Consider the following 22,728-nt stretch of genomic DNA (forward strand, 5'->3'; position numbering starts at 1 on the left):
ACCCACAGTCTGGTTCCGATATGTGGATGACACATTTGCAATTTGGAGTCACGGTGAAGAAAAATTGGAAGAATTTCTCAATCATCTCAACAGCATCCACCCAAATATACAATTCACCATGGAAAAAGAAATAGAGGGCGAACTCCCATTCCTAGACGTCATGGTCCTACGCAAAACTGACCTCCGACTGGGACACAAGGTCTACAGAAAACCCACCCACACAGACCGGTACCTACACAAAAACGCCAACCACCACCCACAGCAAAAAAGGGGCATAATCAAAACACTGATAGACCATGCAAATCGGAACTGTAAAGCTCAGTTTCTCAGCACTGAACTCAACCATCTGAATTGGGACCTACAGGCAAATGGCTACTCCAAAAATGAAATCAAAAGAGCCATCAAACCAAGAAAACAACACCGAACAGAAGAAGAAAAACAGCCACCCACAAATAAAGTATTTCTGCCATACATCAAAGGGGTCACGGACCGCATGGGGAAACTTTTGAAAAAACACAACCTACAAACAGTATTCAAGCCTACCACAAAAATACAACAAATGTTACAGTCAGCAAAGGACAGAAGAGACCCCTCACCACCGCAGGAGTATACCGGATACCTTGTAGTTGTGTCCAGGTATATATTGGAACCACAAAACGAAGCATCCAAATCAGAATCAAAGAACACAAGAGACACTGCAGACTAAAACAACCAGAAAAATCTGCAGTAGCTGAACATGCCCTAAAACACACTGGACATGAAATTCTATTTCAAAATACTGAAATACTGGACAACACCAGCAATCATTACGTCAGACTGCACAGGGAAGCCATTGAAATCCACAAGCACCAGCAGAACTTCAACAAAAAAAGAGGAAAGTTTGAAACTCAACAAAATTTGGCTCCCAGATCTCAAAAATACAGCATGCAAAAGGTCAATGAACTCCACCCAGCCACAAGGACAGGGGATTACTACACAGAAAAGACCAGCTAATGACACCCATCAACCACAGCGACAGATAATCTCCTCTCATTATCACAATACATCCACAAGACACACTAATCACCCATCTACAGAAAAAGACAAAATGTGGATATAAACGAGTAGATCTGGTGGAAGGCACCTTCCAAACGCTTCTGATGCTTCCTGTGATTGGGCTAAAATTCTCTGATATATTGATGCAAGCTTTACAACATCTCACAGCCATAAATACTACACTCCCAAGCCAACTACACCAGAGCACAAAGTGCTGTCCTCTGAAGATGCCAGCCACAGAGACTGGTGAAACGTTAGGAAGAACAACCTTCAGAACATGGTCAAAGAGCCCGAAAAACCCACAACAACCATCAGATTTAAGTATTGCGAGGCCGGCTCGAAGAAGTGTGTGCTGAAAAATAAATGACTCCCAAAAACAGAAGACTTCGCTTTGTTTAGCTCTTTCAGTTTGCTGGGGAGAGACTGTTCTTTCTCTTAGCTGGGGAGAAAACTGAACTGCCTCACAGCTTCTCTCTGCAGTGTTCTTCCAATTTCTCTTTCGGTTTCTCCCTCAGCTTTATCAGCTCAGCTCTCTCCAGCCACTGTCAGAGTGATTTATTGCCTATAAGAACGCCTACTTTCAGCAGTTTCAGCCTATCAAACAGCTTATACAGCAAAACCTATCCTATTACAATGCAGTAGGAAATGAGGAAATATGCTTCTTCCTGTTGCCTATAGATATATGGAGAGTACATAGACTTATAGATATAGCTACATACAGTAATAAACTCTCTTTTCTGCTGCTGCAGAACCATTTCCCAACATTTAAGGAACTCGATTTGGTGGACAGAGTGCCTGAAGAACTTTGGATAGAGGCTCGTAACATTGTACAGGAGGCAGCAACAAAAACCATCCCAAAGAAAATGAAATGCAAGAAAGCAAAGTGTCTGTCCAACGAGGCCTTAGAAATAGCAGAGAAGAGAAGGGAAACAAATGCAAGGGAGACAGGGAAAGTTACAGAAAATTGAATGCAGACTTCTAAAGAATAGCAAGAAAAGAGGACCTTCTTAAATGAACAATGCAAAGAAATAGAGGAAAAGAATAGAAAAGGAAAAACCAGAGATCTGTTCAAGAAAATTGGAGATATTAAAGGAACATTTTGTGCAAAGATGAACACGATAAAGGACAAAAATGGGAGAGACTTCACAGAAGCAGAAGACATCAAGAAGAGGTGGCAAGAACACACAGAGGAACTATCCCAGAAAGATTTGGATATCTCGGACAACCCAGATAGTGTGGCTGCTGACCTTGAGCCAGACATCCTGGAGAGTGAAGTCAAATGGGCCTTAGAAAGCTTGTCTAACAACAAGGCCAGTGGAGGTGATGGCATTCCAGTGGAACTATTTAAAATCTTAAAAGATGACGCTGTTAAGGTGCTACATTCAATATGCCACTCAACAGTGGCCAGAGGATTGGAAAAGATCAGTCTACTTCCTTCTTGAGGAAGAGATGGCACGCCGCACGCCTCCCACCTCCTTGGGTCTCCAGCTTTCCCTTCTTTTCAAGGGCAGTTTGGCCAATGAAACCCTGCCTTGGTCGCCGCAGGAAGAAACCGAAGAGATACAGGAAGAAAGCTAGCAGGTGTTCTCTTAGGACAACATCAATCCTGCAAAAACTGTAACGGATGCTCCCGAAATCAATCAATGAGTCAACTGGAACTGACCAAAAAGACTCCATGGATTGGAAAAAGATCTACTCTTGCAGAGAAGCCAGAAGAAGAAGAAGGCTGTCTTCCGTCATTCCCTCTCCAACAATCCCAACATGCAGGAGTCACTTCACCCTCTTCAATCACAAAAGAGGAAAGGAGAAATTCGGGGGGGGGGGCATGTCAGGCTGTCCAGGGTTGGAATCTCGCCGACAGCACCTGCTCTTGGTGTCGACAGGGTTGAGCCAAGCAGGATTGGGAACCAAAAGAAAAACACTCTGCACATGTTCAGAGAAGCACTGCTGTAGGCAGTAAAATTGGGACTCACACAACCCGGGTTCAAACCCCCACTTAGCCACGAAACTCACAGTGGGTGCTTGCTTTCACAAACCAGAGGCCTCCAAAACTGGGCTGGTCGGAAGTTACTTAATAGACGACAGAATGAAGTTGACAGAACAGTCTCACAGCATATGGGGATTTCATGTCACCGTTTTGATACTGTCATGGGGTCAAAATTTGTTAACTCAAGTAGAGTTAGCATGCAACTAATCAAGAAAACTGGGAAGTCATCCTGTATCAGCAGACAATGGAAGGTGTAAGAGAACAATGCAATTTGTCATCGGCTGATGTGGATATAAACGAGTAGATCTGGTGGAAGGCGCCCTCCAAACGCTCCTGATGCTTCCTGCGATTGGGCTAAAATTCTCTGACATACTGATGTCAGCTTTACAACATCTCGCATCCTGCTAATCATAGGGTTATCGTTTAATAAATAAACAAACACAGTGTCGCACCTGATCTCAAAGAATGAGAGACCTTACCTGCTTTAAGGGGGGCTTTGGATTTCTCTTTTCATTCAGAGAAAAGTCGGGAGAGCATCAGCTGAGTCTCACCCCGTCCTAGGGAGAGAAGAAAAAAACAAATCATTCTGAAGGCTTCTTGATTGGACAAAACCAAAAACTTCCCCTTGTGAATACCCTCCTGTTTATGAATGCGGGGGGGGGGCACGGTTGTGTGCTTCTATACCCACTATCCCAAAAGCCAGGAAATAGCCCAAAACTGCTGCACAATCTCGTGTCGGCCTTGCCAGCAGGAAAAAGGAGACCAAGCCTGAGAGAGCAAAGGGACGCTGAAGGTTGACCACCAACAAAGGGAGGCATCCAGAGGGCCTACAGCAAGGGGTCTCCCCCAACCTTGGGCTTCCAGATGTTCTTGGACTTCCACTCCCAGAAATCCTGGCTAGCAGAGCGGGTAGTGAAGGCTTCTAGGAACTGCAGTCCAAGAACATCTGGAGGCCCAAGGTTGGGGACGCCTGGACTCTGCGGGAGACCCTCTTCTGCTCATTACCCTTTACAGCCCTGACCATGGCTTTGTTTCTGGGGGAGGAGTGGTCCCTTGATGAAAAAGGGAGTTAGCTTCTGGGATGTAACGTTGCGTTTTGTCACCCTGTTCAACCCCCACCAACCTTCACCCTGTGGAATGTTTCAGGTTTCCATTAATTCCCTGTACTATTTCACAGAGCCATGAAAAACCGGAAAGAGGCTATCCAGAAGAACGTGGTGGTCCGGCACCACCTGTGTGATGATGACACACAACTTCTGTCTGTTTTTTAAGACCTTCCAGGAGGCCCTTCACTCAGCCTGTTCAGCCCCAAGGTCCGGCCGTCCAGCCGACCACCGTCCCCTGGCGCCAACGAAAACAGTTAAGACATAAACAAGCAAAGAGGAGGAAAGTAATTTTGAATGAATGAATGCATGCATGAATTCTAAGCGAATTAAGAATGACTGAATTTCCTGCCTCTAAGAAATTCTCTTCATGGAAGCCAAGAGGAGATTCAGACAATTTCCTGAGATCAGCAGCAGCAAACCTCACAGAAGAATCCCCACACCCACACCCACACCCACACACAGAGGGGTCCCAGCCCCTCCCTACCCCCCCAGGGGCTCTCCTGCCCCCATTGCTCTGGGTGGGAAGAGGATTCAGGTCAGGGCCTGGTTCGTGGACCAGGAACTTCCCTCCTTTGCAGGGGCATCAACCCCCTTGGCTGCCAGATGGGCCGCATAGAAAGAAAATATCATCCTCATCATCCACATCCCTCCCTCCAGTCTCTGAATATAGTAATAAAATTTCAAAACTTTTAGCTAGAAGAGTTCAAACTAAAAAAGCAAAAAATATAATTAGAGTGATTAAAGATAAAACAGGAAAAAACTGTACTTTAATGAAAGAAAAACTAAAGATTATACAGAAATTCTATCAAAGTTTATACAAAGTTAATAGTGTAGCGAAAGAAGACATAGAAGCTTATATTAAAGAAAATGTTAAGAGTAAATTATCGGAGAATGATAAAAAGATTTAGATAAAGAGATAAAAGAGGAAGAAATGATAGAGGACTCAGGGCATTTCATAAGCAAGATCAGCACCCTAAAACTCAACCCTGGGGATAGACTGGTCAGTTTTGATGTAGTATCCCTGTTCACTAAGGTACCGGTAAAGGACACCCTGATACTCATCCAGCAGATATTCCCAGAAGACATCAAGGCCCTCTTCCAGCACTGCCTTACAACCAGCTATTTCCAGTGCCTCCTGCTCAAGGCAGGAATATAGTCCAAGCAGATCTGCCAGGTGAGGAGCTAAGTTTTTCTTGAAAGCCTCCAGGGTTGGAGCACCCCAAAATATTTGAAACATAAAACTCAGCAGGGAGACAGAAGCTGAAGTCCATACATCTGGGCCCTGCTTGGTAACCTAAATATATCAATAAGAAAAGGAAGTTGGAATACACTTTCTTCCAGACAGTGCAGGGGAATCCTACAGGAAGGTCATCAAGGGGAGGTGTGCACACCCCAAATATCTACAAGGGACTCACTTGTTTGTTTTCCGCACATTTATACCGTGTTAGGTGTAGGATCCAAATATTAAGTAGATTTTAGCTAGTGAGTTTGCAGAACTTTATGACTCTTTTTTTATGGTATAAACTTCCTGTACACTGTATTTTCGGGTTCTTCTCTGCCTTTAAGAGAAGTCTCTAGTTGCGTCTTGTCTGACCTCTTGCTGGAGCTAAAATATTGGGAAGCGGGCTTGGTCCGTAACCAAACAGCCACAGTGCCAGAGGATTGGAGGACAGCACATGTCACGGTGATCTTTAAAAAGGGAAGGAGGGAAGGATCACGGGAAACCACAGACCGGTTAGCCTAACATCTGTTCCAGGGAAGACAGCAGACAGCCTCATCCAAGATAAAATCTTAAAATACACAGAAGAACAAGCCTTGGTGAAGGAGAATCAACATGACTTGTCAAGTCTTGCGTCACAAACCTTTTAGAAGCATGTGGATGCGGGCAAATCAGTGGATATTGTGTATCTTGATTTTGAGAAGGCGTTTGATGTGGTCCCTCACCAAAGCCTGCTGAGAAAACTCCAGTGTCAGGGGATAAGAGGGCAGGTCCTCTGATAGATTGAGAATCTGTGGAGAACCAGGGAATACAGAGGAGTGTCAGTGGGCAAATTTCCACCATGGAGGGAGGTGAAGAGCAGTGTGCCTTCAGAGATCTGTCCTGGGACCGGTGCTTTTCAAGCTGTTCATCAAAGTCCTGGAGACAAGGATAAGCAATGAAGTGGCCAAGTTTGCAGATGACAGGCAACTTTTTCCGGGTGGTGAAGACGAGAAGGGATTGTGAAGAGCTCCAAAAGGATCTCTCCAAACTGGGAGACTTGGGAATCCAGGCTGAAATGTTCCACTCCCTTTCTTACATCCTTTTTAATTCCTTAATTTGGAATCAATCCCTTGCTCATCCCACATGGAGGAGACCTACCAGCCAGTCTGTGGGAGTCTGTCAAGGCAACCTTGAGGTCAATCCACGGATTAAAAAGCCCTGCGCTCCTTGAGATTAATCACTGGCTCTTTCATTTGATTTTCCCTTTCCAAAGTTCCCCAAGGCAGAAGGGGCTTCTTCAGTTCCTTCTTCAGGATACCTAAAGGGGGAAGAAGAGACTCACAAGAGCCCTGTGGGTGAAAGGGGGCAAGAGGGTATTACACTTCGCCTAAAGAAAGTGGAGGGAGCCCAAGCCAGCGAAGAGGGGAAAGGGGACAAAGGAGGAAAGGGGAGATCCCCATCGGACATGAGGGGAAGAGTAAAGGAAGGAGACGAGGAGTCTGAAGGACCAGAAGCAGAGAGAGAGAGAAAGAGAGAGGAGTGGAGGCCAGAACGGTAGAGGTGAAGAGAGAAAGCTATTGCTAGAAGGGTGGGAAGGTTTCTGGATGGACAACCTGTGGATTTGTATCTGGGAGAGGAGGATGATACCAACAGAAGAGCCAGAAACGGAAGGAACCCTCGCTCTGCCAGGAAACATTTCCACTGGAGCAAATGGGACAGTAGAGGATGGAGCCGAAAGAGAAGGAAGAGCGGACGGAAACAACAGAGGGGGAAAGAAAGAATGTAGAACGGAAGAACCTTCTCCCACACGGGGGTGTGGAATTGCCTTCTCAGAGGAGACGACCAGAGGGGGAGAGCGGTGGACAGAGGAGACCCTCTTGCATCGGCCGGTGTTAGCCTCAAGGGAAGGCCCACAGAAAGATTACGGTAGCCTAATCTTGAGACTCCCTGTGTGTGGACCCATCCGGGGAGTCACAATTGCATCCAGGCAAGGGCCCAGCTGCACCATCCGTCTAAGAGGGAAGTAGGTGGATCAGACCACGGGTGCCACCTGGTTCTCCATTGACAGCGCTGGGTCCAGAAGGACACTGGGTTACCCTGATGTCTGAGCCACCCAAGGCTCAGACATCAGGGGAACCCAGTTGGAAGGCCCCCCCCGTCTCCTTTGGATTCAGCCTTTGTCTATCCTCCCATTGAAGGAGACGGTGGGGACAGGAATGACGCCCCCTGTTAAGAATATGATGGATGCCCAAAAAGCCTTTGACAATGTGAACTGGCAATTTATGATACAGCAAATAAAAGCTATGGATTTTGGCAAAAACTTTACAAATGTAATTGAGACAATCTACAATGAACAAATAGCTAAAGTTATGGTAAATGGTGAACTGACAGATAATATTAATATGAAAAAGGCACAAGACAAGGATGTCCGCTCTCTCCATCGCTATTTATATTAACTCTGGAGGTATTAAATAAGAATGTGAGGAACGACCCAGAGATTAAAGGTACCAAAATAAAGGACGAGAACTACAAGCTACAAGCATTTGCAGACGACTTGGTGTTTATATTGGAAGACCCATTGGAAACAACATTGAGACTACTGGACAAAATCGATGAATTTGGGAAAGTAGCAGGATCGAAGATAAATAAAGAAAAAACTAAAGTTATAGTGAAAAACTTAACAGCCAAGCAAAAAAATCAACTCTCAAAGATGTCAGATTTACAAATAGTTCAAAAAAGTTAAGTACCTAGGAATATATTTAACTGCTAGATGTGTAACTATAAAAGAAGATAATTATATGAAACTATTTAACCAAATAAAAATAGATCTAGAAAAATAGAAAAACTTACAACTATCACTGTTAGGAAGAATTGCAACAATCAAAATGAACATTTTGTCAAAGCTACTTTTCTTGTTCCAAACAGTGCCAGTGAAAATAGAGAAGAAATATTTTGACGATCTAAACAAAGTGATACTACAATATATTTGGCAAGGGAAGAAAGCCAGAATCAAACTAAAAATGCTCCAAGAATCCAAGGAAAACGGAGGATTTGGTCTACCGGACTGGACCTTATATTACCAATCATCTGCTCTAACTTGGCTTAAAGAATGGATTAGCCTGAAAAACAAGAGACTTCTGTATTTAGAAGGACATTATCTACAGTTGGGTTGGCATGCCTTTTTATGGTATGAGAAAGCCAAATCTCATAGGTATTTTCAAAACCATTATATTAGAAACTCCTTGTATATAATATGAGAAAAAATAAAAATGAAAATGTACACGAAAATACCAGGATGGGTCTCACCCATAGAAGCATTTGTTTATCCCAACCTTTTGAATGTCAGAAAAATTTTGACTTATACAGATATTTTAGACAAAGACAGGCAATTAAAGCCAAAACAAGACCTTATAGACCACGGGTTAGATGCATCGTGGTGGTCTATAATGCAAATACAATCAAGATATGAACGAGACCTAAAAATGTACGATTTTTATAAAGAACAGACAACTTTTGACCAAATAATGTTAACATCAGATGACAAATTAATTAGGAAAGTATATAAATACCTTCTAAATTGGAAAATGGAGGATGAACAGGTCAAAGAAACAATGGTTCAATGGGCAAAAAATTTTGGGTACAATATTGACTTAGAAAAATGGCAAGGGCTGTGGTCTAGAAACTATAAGATGACAATGGCAACATCTTATAAAGAGAATCTATATACAATGTTTTATAGATGGCATTTACCTTCTGATAGATTAGCTAAGATGTACTCTAACAGGTCAAGTAAATGTTGGAAATGTCATTAAAAAATTGGAACCTATTATCACCTCTGGTGGACTTGTGATAAAGCATAAAAAATGTAGATTTTAGGCCAGAGCTCTTTCTGTTAGGTATAATACCAGAAAGTGTTGATAGACAAAATGTATATTTAATACTGCATATTCTAACTGGCGAGGATTATTTATGGACAGTACTGGAAAAATGAAGGAACACCTACAGATCAAGAAATAATTAAAAAGATATTGGACTGCGCCGAAATGGACAGACTAACACTGAAAATCAAAGGAAAAGAAGATACAAAATATTACCAAACATGGGACTTATTCTATCAATGGTTAGAAGGATGTTGTATAGATTAGGAGTATAATGTGTGTAGTAGTTGTTTTACAAATGATTATAAGCTGTACCCTGGTGACACGATGTTAAACCAATATGGATGGATTTATATAATAAAAAAAGTAAAAAAAAAAAAGGGAAAAAAATGAATATGATCATCAGAGTCCGAAGTACAGGTGGAGGTTGCAAAGCAAACCCCCCCAGTCTGGCTTGGGGGAAACAAGAAGGGAGGCTTGGAGGGGAACCCCTCACGCACCCCAAATCAGGATGACCAAGGTTTGCCTCTTGTCAACAGGACCTGCCTTTGGTGAGCAGGATTGAGATGTTTTTGAAAAAAAACACCCTAAACAAAATGCAACGAAAACCATACCCCAAAACACCACCACTTTGCACATGTTCAGAGAGGCAGTGTGGTGTTGCTGGAGGGAGTACCAGACTGGAAACCAGGAGGCCTGGATTCAAATCCCTGCCGGGCCAGGGAAACTGAGAGTAGAGAGAGCGTGTGTGTGTGGGGGGGGTAAGGCTACTTCAGCCACCTCTTGAAATCTCACTGACCTAGCAAACGTTGGGAGGGATGTGGGATTTCGGTTCTTCCTTTTTTGTCCCAAAATAAAGCACAGAGAAATCACCTCCGTCTCACTTCTGCCTACGAGAAAAGAAAAAGAGAAAAGATCAGCCTGGAGGCTTCGTGGATGAAGCAAATCAAAAACATTTCCTTGCGGGAGGTGTTTTCCTCATGCTTATATCGAATGCAACTCCCTCCCAATCTCTCTCTGTCCCGTCTTCAGGCAGCAGAACAAGACAAATGCCAAAGCAGGCAGACAGCCGCATCTCCGGCCAGGGTCCGAGATCAAATCCACACACACACACACACACCAGTTCCCAGGGAGTGGAGGCAACAGCCGGGAACCAGAGAGCAATAGGAACCATCATGCAGCGGCGATGAAAGCAGCAGCCTAGAAGAGAGCGTTTCTCCCACTATTTATTTAAAATATTTTTACCCCCTCCCTTTCTCTTTAAAAAGGCCTCAAGGCAGTTTAATGTACAACATTAAAAGGGCAACATTTAAAAGTGAAAAACAGGAAGTCTAGAAAACTTAAAAAGCATCAAACCGATGCTCCACTAAGCAGGGGCAACAAAACCAACCTCTAAAAAACAGCCAGAAGCCCGTGCGATGGATGGAGGGGATCGAGAGTCGGACGGGGCCCCCCTGTTCTCATGGGACCCTCCATTATTTCGGTCCTTTCGGGGATCCCAAGAGAGGGCAGGCCGCAGGAGAGTGGAAACCTAGGGAGAAGAAGGACCGAGGGGGCAGGTCTTTTGCACAGCCAATGGCCTTGAATGGCGCCTTTCCAGACCCAAAAGCCCAGAACCGTTTTGGCCCTGCAGGAAGAAGAACGGCACGTCCGACAAAAGAACTCCCATTCCGGGGAGACCGACCTCCCTTCCAGCCTCCCCGGGAGAAAGATCCCAAGGAGGAAAGTCCAACTCTTTCCCTCTCTCCCTGTTTCTCCGGCTTCTCTTCCACCCGCCTTCTGGGGAAAAGACCGTCGTGTTCACACAAACAACACAACAAGGAAGCCGCCAAGCGCGGGGTGGTGGGAGTATACACACAGAGAGAGAGAGAGAGACAGAGAGACAGAGAGAGAGAGAGAGAGAGAGACTGGCCTTTTCAACTCCCCCCGCAAATCTCACACACCCCTGCCCGCGATCTGCCCCTCCATTGCCCACCTCCATCCAGGTCCCGATCCGGGAGGCGCCCACCCCCCAAAAGAGCCCGTCTTCTCTCCAGGCACCTTCTTCGGCCAAAGGGGAAGAGGAGGAGGCAGGTGCTGTAGATCCCGCTTCCGGCTCCCATTCGAACGGCGTACAGGGGAGGAGCCCTTCCCCCCGCCTTCGTAGCTCTAGGTTCCCTCCACCTTCCCCCCTCCTGCAGGAATGGTGTGTGTGTGTGGGGGGGAAGGCCAGAAACAACGGGGGGGGGTGAAGGGCAGGAAGGCTCCAAAGAGTCTCTCTGTCATGGAAAAGGGCCGAGGGAGGAGCTTCTTCTTCAGGCTCCAAAAGGTCACCACTTCTAGGGGAAGAAAGACTCAGATCATGTAGAGTTCCCATCAGCTAAGTCTATTTTGTTGCTGTTGTTTAGTCATTAAGTCGTGTCCAACTCTTTGTGACCCCCACGGACCAGAGCACGCCAAGCCCTCCTGTCCTCCACTGCCTCCTGGAGTTGGGTCAAATTCATGTTGGTCGCTTCGATGACCCTGTCCAACCATCTCGTCCTCTGTTGTCCCCTTCTCCTCCTGCCTTCAACTCTTTCCCAACGTCAGGGTCTTTTCCAGGGAGTCTTCTCTTCTCATGAGATGGCCAAAGTATTGGAGCCTCAGCTTCAGGATCTGTCCTTCCAGTGAGCACTCAGGGTTGATTTCCTTCAGAACGGATAGGTTTGTCCTCCTTGCAGTCCAGGGGACTCTCAAGAGCCTCCTCCAGCACCACAATTCAAAAGCATCATTTCTTCAGCGGTCAGCCTTCTTTATGGTCCAGCTCTCACTTCCATACATCACTACAGGAAAAAACCATAGCTTTGACTATTCGGACTTTTGTTGGTAAGGTGGTATCTCTGCTTTTTAAGATACTGTCAAGGTTTTTCATTGCTTTCCTCCCCAGAAGCAGGCGTCTTTTAATTTTGTGGAGAGGGGAGGGGAGGGGAGGGGAGGGGGGTCTCCTCCGGGCAATCCGGATCGGAAACCGGTTTCTCCCTTTTGGTTTGCACGGCCGGCACCGGCTTGCAAGGGGGGAGGGCTTCCCCTTTCCACCCCCTTCCTTGCAAGGTCTCCTCCTTTACTGGGGTGTGTGTGAAATATTCAGATGGGGTTGAGCTCCTCCCCGGGGTGGACTTTCCTCCGTGGGGTCTTTCCTATGGCGGTGGTGGGGGGAGGGCTGAAAGGGGGGTCGATTTCTGCCCAGGGAAGGGTCTCCCCTTGGACGTCCTTCTTCTTCCTCCCGCAGGGCCAAAACTCTTCTGGTCTTTGGGTCCTGGAGGCGCCATTCAGGGCCGTCGGCTGTGCAAAAGACCTGCCCCCCCCCCTGGATCCTCCTCCTCCTTCTTCTTCCTAGGAAGGATTCGCCCTCCGGCCTCCCCTTCCTGGCTCTCCGTAGGGTGGAGGAAAGAAGGGGCTTTGGGAAGAGGCCGAAAGAGGCTCCGGTCCTTCCACAGGGACGGCAGGAGGAGAGAAGGACCGGATAAAGGCCACCCATCTCCTCTGGATCTGCAGGGTTTCCCTCTCCCGGCGGGCCTTTTGCAGAGTGAATGGCTCCGAAGGGTCCCTTCCAGACCAAGGGAATCACAAAACGCTTTGCTTTCCAGCAGGGGCAGCCCAGACACCCACCCTCGGTTGCCTCCCCTCCAAGCCCCTGAGAGGTTTGGGGTGAGCCCCAAGGGGTTGGAAGACAGCAGGCGAGAAAAGTCCTGAGACCTGAACTCGGCCCGCCCTGGGTGGGCAACCCCAAGACACACAGGGCCCTTGGAGGGGCCACGGAGGCCAAGGAGCCCCTTTGGAGACGCCCCCCCCCCGCGTTGGGATCCTCGAAGGGACCGAAAATAGCGAAGGGTCCCGTGAGAGCAGAGGGTCCGGTCCAGCCCTCGGTCGGCTCCATCGCACGGGGGGGGGGGGATTGGTGTTTTATTAGAGCTTGATTTCGTTTAACATCCTAAGTGCAGCTTCGGTTTGATTCATTTTAAGGTTTGTAGTCTTGCTGTTTTTCACTTTTAAATGTTCCCTTTTAATGATGTACCTAAGCTGTCTTGGGTCCTTTTTAAGGAGAAAGGCAGGGCAAATATATTTTAAATAAATAGTGGGAAACTTTTGACTTAAGGGAGACGCTCCCTTTTGACTTAAGGCAAATACCAAAAGAATAGGAATGTGGCTAAGAATATAATATGTAGAATAAACTTTTCTACTCCCTAGACCATAAATAAAAATTTCTTCTATATCCAGGTATCACTCCCCCCTCCTTTTAAAATTCTGACAATAGAAATGATGCTGAATCTAAATCTGCTCCTCGTGGTTTAGCCTTTCCTGAACTATAGGCGACACACAGAGGCCAAAGTCTAGATATAGCACATACAAATAACCCCGAAATAATAAGAACTACAATTCGAATTACAGATGCTCCCGTGACAACAGAGGGTCCGGTCCGCTCCATCGCACGGGGCTCTGGCATTTTCTCGATGTTGATTTCGTTTAACATCCTAAGTGCAGCTTCGGTTTGATTCATTTTAAGGTTTGTAGTCTTGCTGTTTTTCACTTTTAAATGTTGCCTTTTTCTGAGGCACGTAAGCTATCTTGCAACCTTCTTTTTCATGAGAAAGGCAAGATAAAAATATTTTAAATCGACCGTCAGAGACCTACCCTCTTGTATTCTGCTACTTTCATTGCATGTTTCAGAGGGAAGTTACGCCTGACTAGAGAGGGAGAAGGAGAGGGAGATGGGGATGTGGCCCCGTTTAATAGAAACACGAGGAAGGCACATCTAGGATGGAAATGTTTCTGATTTGCTTTATCCGTAAAGCCTCCAGGCTGATGTTTTCTTTCTCCTTTTCTCCTAGGAAGGAGTGAGACGGAGTGAGAGTGATTTCTCTCTGCTGTTTTTGGGACCCATTAGAAAGAACCCATATCCCACATCCCTCCGAATGTTTGCAAGGTCAGTGACATTTCAAGGGGTGGCTTAAGGAGCCTTGCCCCCCCCCCACTCTCTCCTCTCCGTTTCCCTGTCTCAGCAGGGATTTGGACCCAGGTCTCCTGGTTTCCAGTCTGGTACTCCATCCGTGACACCACAAGTCTTCTTTGAACATGTGCAGAGTGCTGGTGTTCGAGGGTATGGTTTCCTTGGCATCCGATGCAAGAGGCACAGCGTCTCCCCCGTCCACCGCTCTCCCCCTCCCATCATCTCCTCTGGGAAGACATTTCCACACACCCTGCGTGGGGGAAGGTTCTTCCGTTGTAAGTCCTCTGTTTTTTCCTTTCTTGTTTGCTTCCCCTCTTCCTTTCTCTTTCGGCCCCATCCTCTTCTCTCCCATTTACCCCAGTAGAAAGGTTTCCTGGCTGAGTAATGGTTCCTTCCCCTTCCTGCCTCATCTCTTGATATCAACCTTCCCACTCTTCTAGCAATTGCTTACTCTCTTCACCTCTGCCGTTCTGGCCTCCACTTCTCTCTCTCTCGCTCACACACACACACACACACACACACACACTCACTCACTCACTCTCTCACTCTCTGCTCCTGGTCCTTCTTATTTCTATATCCTTCCTTTTCTCTCCCTTTCACATCCCACGTGGGGGGACGGCGTTTCCCATTTTCTCCTTTGTCCCATTTCCTCTTTTTCCTGGCTGGACGATCCTCGTGGAGACAACAGAACCAGGGATCAAGACTCCAGACTCCCTTTGTGTCCAAGACTTTGTGTTTCACGCACTCTTGTCCATCAGTCCCAATCCCAACCACCAAGGCAATGCTTAACAGTCCCCGAGCACGGAGTGGCCTGGTTGTTAGATTTGTGCCCAACAAATTCTCCCGGTCTCCTTCACCAGGGTGTCGGACATCTCGGGTTATCTCATCTGCGCAGCCGAGGTCCCCGCCAGGGAAAGTAGGCTGTTGAAATCGGTGGAATGCGTCTCCCTGTTTTCTCAGCAGTGGAATACAGCAGGAGACTTGGATCCCGGACGAGCCCCCAGTAGTGAGAAATGCTCACACCCTTGTTACTTAAATGCAGGAACCAGACAACCATGAATACAAGCAGCTCTCCTTTATTAAAAAGCCCTTTTGCAAAAGCGGATGTCCTAACTGGGTAGGCACCCCCATCAATCCAGGCAGGATGATCTCTATCCCCTATTCCTGGCCCTTGTTTCCCTCTTGGTCTGGGCAATCCAAGGTACGCCTAAACTGATCAGAGGAAGTCCTGCCTCTCTTTCCATCTCCCTCTCCTCTCTTTGCCTAGACCCCAGACTCTTATTCTATTATTATTTCTATGTTGTTGTTGTTTAGTCTTTTAGTCGTGTCCGACTCTTCATGACTCCACAGACCAGAGCACACCAGGCCCTCCTGTCTTCCACAGCCTCCTGGAGCTGGGCCAAATTCATGTTGGTCGCTTCAGTGACACTGTCCAACCATCTCATCTTCTGTTCCCCCCACCCCCATTACAAGGTTTCTTAATTCCTCCTCACTTTCTGTCATATCTGAGGTTGTTGATATTTCTTCCGGCAATCTTAATTCCGGCTTGGGATTCCTCCAGTCTGACCTTTCTCACAATGTATTCTACATATAAGTTAAATAAGCAGGGGGACAATATGCAGCCTTGTCGTACTCCTTTCCCAATTTTGAATCAATCAGTTGTTCCATATCCAGTTCTAACTGTGGCTTCCTGTCCCACATATAGGTTTCTCAGGAGATAAATAAGGTGGTCAGGCACTCCCATTTCTTTAAGGACTTGCCATAGTTTGCTGTGGTCGACACAGCCAAAGGCGTTTGCATAGTCAATGAAGGAGAAGTAGATGTTTTTCTGGAACTCTCTGGCTTTCTCCATAATCCAGCGCATGTTAGCAATTTGGTCTCGAGTTCCTCTGCCCCTACAAAATCCAGCTTGTACTTCTGGGAGTTCTCGGTCCACTTACTGCTGAAGCCTACCTTGGAGGATTTTAAGCATAACCTTGCTAGCGTGTGAAATGAGTGCAATTGTATAGTTGGAGCATTCTTTGGCACTGGCCTTCTTTGGGATTGGGATGTAGACTGATCTTTTCCAGCCTCTGGCCACTGCTGAGTTTTCCATTGATGATGATTTGGAAAAGAGTGTTTGTGATGACCAGCTTGTTCCCATTACAAAACTCAATTACACTTTGCCTTGCTTCATTTTGAACTGCAAGGCCAAACTTACCTGTTGTTCCTTTTCTCTCTTGACTCCTTACTTTAGCATTCCAGTCCCCCATAATGACAAGAACATCTTTCTTTGGTGTCAGTTCTAGAAGGTGTTGTAGGTCTTCATAGAATTGGTCAATTTCAGCCTTTTTAGCAATGGTGGTTGGTGCATAAACTTGGATGACTGTGATGTTGAAAGGTCTGCTTTGGATTTGTATTGAAATCATTCTATCAGTTTTGAGATGGTATCCCGGTACAGCTTTTCCCACTCTTTTGTTGACTATGAGGGCTACTCCATTCCTTCTACGGGATTCTTGCCCACAATAGTAGATATGATAATCATCTGAATTGAATTCTCCCATTCCCGTCCATTCCCGTCCAGAGCGATTTGTGCTGATTTTGGGCAGAATTTTCCAATGATGTTTCAGATCTAGCAGTAAAATGTTTTTCCCTTTGTATGACATGAATTAACTCCTGTTTGTATTTTTCTTGTGAAGGAGATAAGGAGAGGGAAAAGGCGTTCTCTATGTTCTTGTTTAGACAGAAAAAAACTGTTCCTCAAGCCCTTTTTCCTTGGGAGCCTGTCTTTCATGCCTTTGATTAATAGCTTGCAAGGTGCTTGTTTGGGCGCCAATATGTAGGGTCACGAAATGAGAAAGTTGATAGGCTTGGTGATCACCAGATAATTAGGATAGTCTTAGAGAGAATAGTCTTAGAGAGAATAGTCTTAGAGAGAAAAGTTAAGGTAGTCAGCCACACACACAAGGATGTCTGCCAACAGAGTCCTCCTCACACACCTCTGGATCCAACTCTGCGTACAGATCCTCTGGGGCAAAGCCCCCAGGAGGACTCTCTTTTATTAAGCTTACAAGTTCACATTAGGATTGGCCCAAAGAAAGGGTTTGAACTTAGCTCTCTATCACTATGAGGAAGAGGAAGAATGGGTAGTAGCTCCTCCTCTCAGAAGCAGCTATGACGTCAACCAGGAGAGCGTTCTCTGCATTGAAGAATCAGCCAACAGCTTAGCAACGTTGGGAAGAAGCATTCCCCCACAATAGTTTTCTACCACCTCTACTTCTCCTTCCTGTTTGAGTCCCTGCTGACTGTTTCCAGAACTTCAGAGAAGACCTCCTGGTGACATCTGTGGCTCTAGTAGAATAACTTGTATCTGATTTAATTCATTATTCAAGGAGGACTGTTCGGGCAGTGCAGGGCACATACACTTGTGTGCATGTGGAAAGGCGTGGGGGAGCACATGCCTGGTCAGGCTTAGGCCACAGACTGGCACCGGACCACGGACCGGAGTTTCAGGATTCTGTCCTAGAGGAAACATTGATTTTTGTAAACCAAGATACTACTGGAATATGCAGCATCTATAATTATTTACAGTGGGGTCTTGACTTAAGAACGGCTCGAGTTAAGAACTTTTTGACTTAAAAACCGCTCTCACAGGAAAATATTGACTTGACTTAAGTACTTAGATTTGAGTTACGAACTGAAAAAAACCCACGTGGGAGGCAGGGAAAGTGCAAAATGTGAACTTTCAGTTAACTGTTGGCCGGTGAAAAGGGTGCCTGTCTGCTTCCTCACTCCCCCCAGCGTTTAGAGTAGATTGGGAGACAGTCTTCGGACTGCCTGGTCCTGGACTGCCTGGACTGTATTTTCCCTGCCTTCCCTGAACCTTTCTTGACCTAAGAAAAAAAGAAACAAAATATCCCCCTCTAGTGGTCGAAGGCAGAATAGCAGCTTCCCATTAGTTTCTATGGTCAGAAAAGAGCAGATACAGATCAAATGGTTTTCAATGCGTTCCTATGGGAAATGCAGATTTGACCTGAGAACTTTTTGACTTGAGAACCGCCTTCCAATACGGATTAAGTTCTCAAGTCAAGACCCCACTGTATATTCTTCCCTCCCCTCTTTCCATACACATTGGTTTAGGTATCTAACTCTGGATCCAGAGGTTGGGAGTTCACTTACCTTCTAGCTCTGCAGTTCTAAGATGCCATTGCCTCAGCACCTATTTCCCTGACCATCTCTGCTTCCTAGCCCCATTGAGCCCCCATTCACCTCCACGCAGGACCCGCTGAGGACTTGCAGAAACTCCCAACAGAGGCACCCAGCTTTTGGTCCCCAGCATGCTGTTCTTCTGAGTTCTGCAGGCAGCTTCATACGAGTCCCGCGATATGAGCTCGGGCGCCAGCTCCAATCCACTGCCTCGTCCCACAGGACCAACCCAGCTCCAGTCACAAAACACCCCTTCTCTCATCCTCCTCAGCCACAGACAGCGGCAACACGACCAGCTCCCAGTCCTAATTCCTACACTGACCCTCTCTGCTTCCTATCCTGTTTTCAGAAATTCCTGATGGTTCTCTACCCGTAACAGCATTTTATAAACTCTACATCCCATCCATTTCATGGACCTGTCCTTTCTCTTCTCCTTCTGAATAATAATCTCTGCAGACTTTGTCAGTTCCCTGCATTGACCACTCACTGATCTTTACCCATTCTCGAGTCCAATCATTTAGCTGCATCACATTCATCCACTTTTGCTCTTCCTTTCTAACACTGTCCTTTCCCCCCTTGTTATTCATTTCTGCTAAACAATCCTTTAATTGAAATATTTGTTTCCTCTTTAAGCAACTTTGAGAAATTCCTTTCTAATTTTCTGGAAATGTAAGTCTAGTCTTTGGGGAGAATTTGAGAAGGGAATAAAAAATTAGTATACTTTGAATTTGATGTACTTATTTGGGTGTGGAAATGAACCTTCTTTCATTACTCCTCCCCCAAAACGTTCATCAGTGAAGAGCCCTTCCAACTTCAAGCCCAAAAGAACAACCTATGGTCCGGCCTCATCCCCTCCCTGATTCTCTTCCCTCACCTTTTTGGCTATCTTTCCTTGCTCCTCTGTGAATCAGGCAGAATCCAAACATATCATTCCTTTTTCCTGCAGATTTTGACAGTGGTTATTTCTCTGTTTTTTTTCCTTCTTCTAACCTACCAGATGATGAACAGGAGAAGAAGTATTGCCCAGCAACATCTGAAGCAACCTGGACAGGAACTCATAATCAAGCAAGAAAACATGGAATTGAAAATCAGAGTGGACAGGCATGGATTTGACATAAAAAGGCTGACGCAGGGGAGAAACCACGTAAATGCATGTCACCTCAGTAGACACCAAAGAACACACACAGGGAAGAAACTGTATCCATGTAGGGAATGTGGAAACAAGAGCCTCCATATACACAAAGGAACTCACACTGGGGAGAAACCACATAAATGCATGGAATGTGGAAAGAGCTTTACTCAGAGTAGTCAAATTAGGTCACATGAAAGGATTCACACTGGGAAGAAACCACATAAATGCATGGAATGTGGAAAGAGCTTTAGTCACAGTGGTGGCCTTAGGTTACATCACAGGATGCACACGGGGGAAAAACCACATAAATGCATGGAATGTGGAAAAAGTTTTAGTCAGAGTGGTAACCTTAGGTCACATGAAAGGATTCACACTGGGGAGAAACCACATAAATGCATGGAATGTGGAAAGAGCTTTAGTCATAGTGGTGGCCTTAGGTTACATCACAGGATGCACACGGGGGAAAAACCACATAAATGCATGGAATGTGGAAAAAGTTTTAGTCAGAGTGGTAACCTTAGGTCACATGAAAGGACTCACACTGGGCAGAAACCATACGAATGCATGGAATGTGGAAAGAGCTTTAGTCACAGTGGTGACCTTAGGTCACATCAAAGGATTCACACTGGGGAGAAACCACATAAATGCATGGAATGCGGAAAGAGCTTTAGTCACTGGTGGCCTTAGGTCACATCAAAGGATTCACACTGGGGAGAAACCACATAAATGCATGGAATGTGGAAAGAGCTTTAGTCACAGTGGTGACCTTAGGAAACACAAAAGAACTCACACTGGGGAGAAACCACATAAATGCATGGAATGTGGAAAGAGGTTTAGTCACTGTGGTGGCCTTAGGAAACATGAAAAAACTCACACTGGGGAGAAACAATATAAATGCATGGAATGTGGAAACAGCTTTAGTCGCAGTGATGGCCTTAGGAAACATGAAAAAACTCACAGTGGGGAGAAACCACATAAATGCATGGAATGTGGAAAAAGTTTTAGTCAGAGTGGTAACCTTAGGTCACATGAAAGGACTCACACTGGGCAGAAACCGTACAAATGCATGGAATGTGGAAAGAGCTTTAGTAGGAGTGGTGTCCTTAGATTACATCAAAGGATTCACACTGTGGAGAAACCACATAAATGTATGGAATGTGGAAAGAGCTTCAGTCACAGCAGTTACCTGAGTTCCCATCAAAGAATTCACACAGGGGAGCAACTACATAAATGCATGGAATGTGGAAAGAGCTTTAGTCACAGTGATAACCTTAGGAAACACAAAAGAACTTACACTGGGGAGAAGCCTTATAAATGTATAGAATGTGGAAAGAGCTTTAGTCACAGTGATGGCCTTAGGAGACATGAAAAAACTCATACTGGGGAGAAACCACATAAATGCATGGAATGTGGAAAGAGCTTTAGTTACAGTGGTGGCCTTAGGTTACATCAAAGGATTCACACTGGGGAGAAACCGTACAAATGCATGGAATGTGGAAAGAGCTTTAGTCGAAGTCATGTGTTTTATTTCTATTGTTAGTTAACAGGTAGATATCGCAAAATAGCCGTAGAAGCTTGTGTTGAAAAAATGAGAGATATATTTTACAATGGAAGCTTTTACAAAATTAGTGTAAAAACAGAAAAAGATGGATGTTCTAAGGCTAACTGATGAAAGAAAAGCACGTAGTGAAGAGAGAAAAGCTGTCATTTGTTTTAGAAGGCTTTACCCTCATAAATAATAATAGTAATTGAGTTTTAAAGAGGGTACCAGTTAATATATATTCTATATTATTTATGAAAAACTAAGCATTTCTATGCTATTGTACTGAGTGTATAGTCAGGTATTGTTGGAATGAGTCAAAATTGTGATTTGTTTTCAAGCTCTGGTCACTTCGGGCCCTGGAGTCCAGTGGGTCAGAGGTGACCAAATCCTTAGATCCTTAACATCTGAGCATCTCAGAGGCTGGGAGACACAAGCCTTGGGAAGATTTGGTATTGTTGACTGATGCAGAACAAAGGGATATAAATATTTGGAGAGCTCTCCCACAAACTGTTCTTAGAAAGGAACGGAGAAACATAGATGTTTGGTTTCATGAAGTACAACAGACGATGGAACTGATGTTGAGTAAGCCTGCAGTTTTTGCATAACTGTATGACGTTTGGATTTGAAGATCTGTTCCAACAGTTTTGTCCTCACACCCGTAAGACTGCCTTACATATTTTTTTTGGATTAAGTATATTTAAGTATGTAATCTAGAATTGATGTAAATAAATGAATTTGTACAGAATCAACAAGTTTTGGAATTGGCTGAAATCACTGCAACAATGAAAAGACTTCCTATGGGATACCCAGATGAGCTTCAAACACCTTGTCACTGTTTCTCTATGTGAGGGAGAAAGTGGGGTTGAACCCATCCTGACTGGACAGCCATCCTTTCCTGACAAGAGGAGGGCAAAACCCAATGGAGCCCCGGAGGCAGAACATATGACTCATCAGAGAAGTGACACCTCCATGGGGAGAACGGGAAGATAGAGAGATGAGGTCACAGAGAAAACTAGGAGGGTAGAGATAGTTCCGGGTGAAGATTCAAAGGTTGGGACCAATGTAGGGATGGGAGAGTCTGGAAATAAAGAGCCTGGGGTGTCTAAGGTGGAAGTTCCAGGGAGGGAAGCAGAAAGTCTTTCAGAGGAAAGGAAGGATCCACCACGTAAATGAATCTTAGGAGCAGCAGAGATGCAGGAGAAAAAGGAAGGAATAAGACAGGAAGAGGGAAGAGAAATATATCGGTGAACCATCAAGAAGGGAGACAGCGGAAGCTGGAGAGGTAGAAGGGCAAAAGAAGGAAAGGATTTTATCATAAGGCTGGGCGTGGATATGAATGGAGAAACCCTGGACCAAACAGTGGGATTATACCTCATGAGTGGCAGAAAGGAGTCGGAGAGAGGTAAGATCGGAGAAACCCTCCTATTGGGGAGAGATAGTGGAGGAGAAAGATCAGGTAGAAAAGAGGCAGGCTAGCTGAAGAGAGAAAGGGAGAAATGGAGAAGCTCCTCAGAGAAGGCTTTTGGCATGACCCCAGTGGATCAGTTGTGTTTATTGGAACCCACAGGAGAAACAGCACATATCCAGATGTCTGAGAATACCAAACCCCCACAGATTCTCATTTTGAGATTCACCCTTTCCCTGCAATCACATCAGCATTGATGAATTGTAGAATCTCCTTGCCTGGGAGGTCTG

The 22,728-nt window shown here is 45.5% G+C and overlaps 2 protein-coding genes across 8 annotated transcripts in view; one reads left to right on the forward strand and one right to left on the reverse strand.

Annotated features, from left to right (window-relative positions):
• LOC144587211 (uncharacterized) overlaps positions 1–22,728 on the reverse strand; it is a 41,414-nt gene that overhangs the window by 10,329 nt on the left and 8,357 nt on the right. Inside the window, exons 1-3 of one of the 4 annotated variants that reach the window (XM_078387045.1) lie at positions 10,598–11,052; positions 10,007–10,097; positions 3,502–3,579 (exon numbers count right to left, since the gene is read on the reverse strand). The gene's annotated coding sequence lies outside the window, so the exon portion shown is untranslated. Of the gene's footprint in view, positions 1–3,501; positions 3,580–4,189; positions 5,980–10,006; positions 10,098–10,597; positions 11,053–22,728 lie in introns of those variants that run through there. The other 3 variants (XM_078387049.1, XM_078387046.1, XM_078387047.1) reach the window with 3 other exon arrangements.
• On the forward strand, positions 12,596–21,778 carry LOC144587266 (uncharacterized). 4 transcript variants are annotated; one of them, XM_078387311.1, is made up of 3 exons: positions 12,596–13,188; positions 13,615–13,729; positions 14,055–21,778. In XM_078387311.1, the coding sequence occupies exon 3, from the start codon at positions 19,507–19,509 to the stop codon at positions 21,028–21,030; it is 1,524 nt and encodes a 507-aa protein (XP_078243437.1). In that variant the 5' UTR covers positions 12,596–13,188; positions 13,615–13,729; positions 14,055–19,506; the 3' UTR covers positions 21,031–21,778. The 4 variants fall into 4 exon arrangements, with proteins under 4 accessions (XP_078243437.1, XP_078243439.1, XP_078243440.1 ...); XM_078387313.1 differs by having other exon boundaries at positions 14,059–21,778; XM_078387314.1 differs by lacking the exon at positions 12,596–13,188 and having other exon boundaries at positions 13,200–13,729; positions 14,055–20,095; positions 20,178–21,778.

The sequence above is a fragment of the Pogona vitticeps genome, chromosome 2 (genome assembly GCF_051106095.1).
Source record: "Pogona vitticeps strain Pit_001003342236 chromosome 2, PviZW2.1, whole genome shotgun sequence".
Taxonomy (NCBI): domain Eukaryota; kingdom Metazoa; phylum Chordata; class Lepidosauria; order Squamata; family Agamidae; genus Pogona; species Pogona vitticeps.

What these genes read in the sequence shown, in the direction of transcription:
- LOC144587266 (XM_078387314.1), top strand. Translation starts at nt 19,356, where the DNA reads ATGATGAACAGGAGAAGAAGTATTGCCCAGCAACATCTGAAGCAACCT. An exon ending in AGTCACAGTGGTGACCTTAG is followed by an intron (nt 20,096 to 20,177) that starts GTCACATCAAAG and finishes TGGTGGCCTTAG; the next exon opens with GTCACATCAAAGGATTCACA.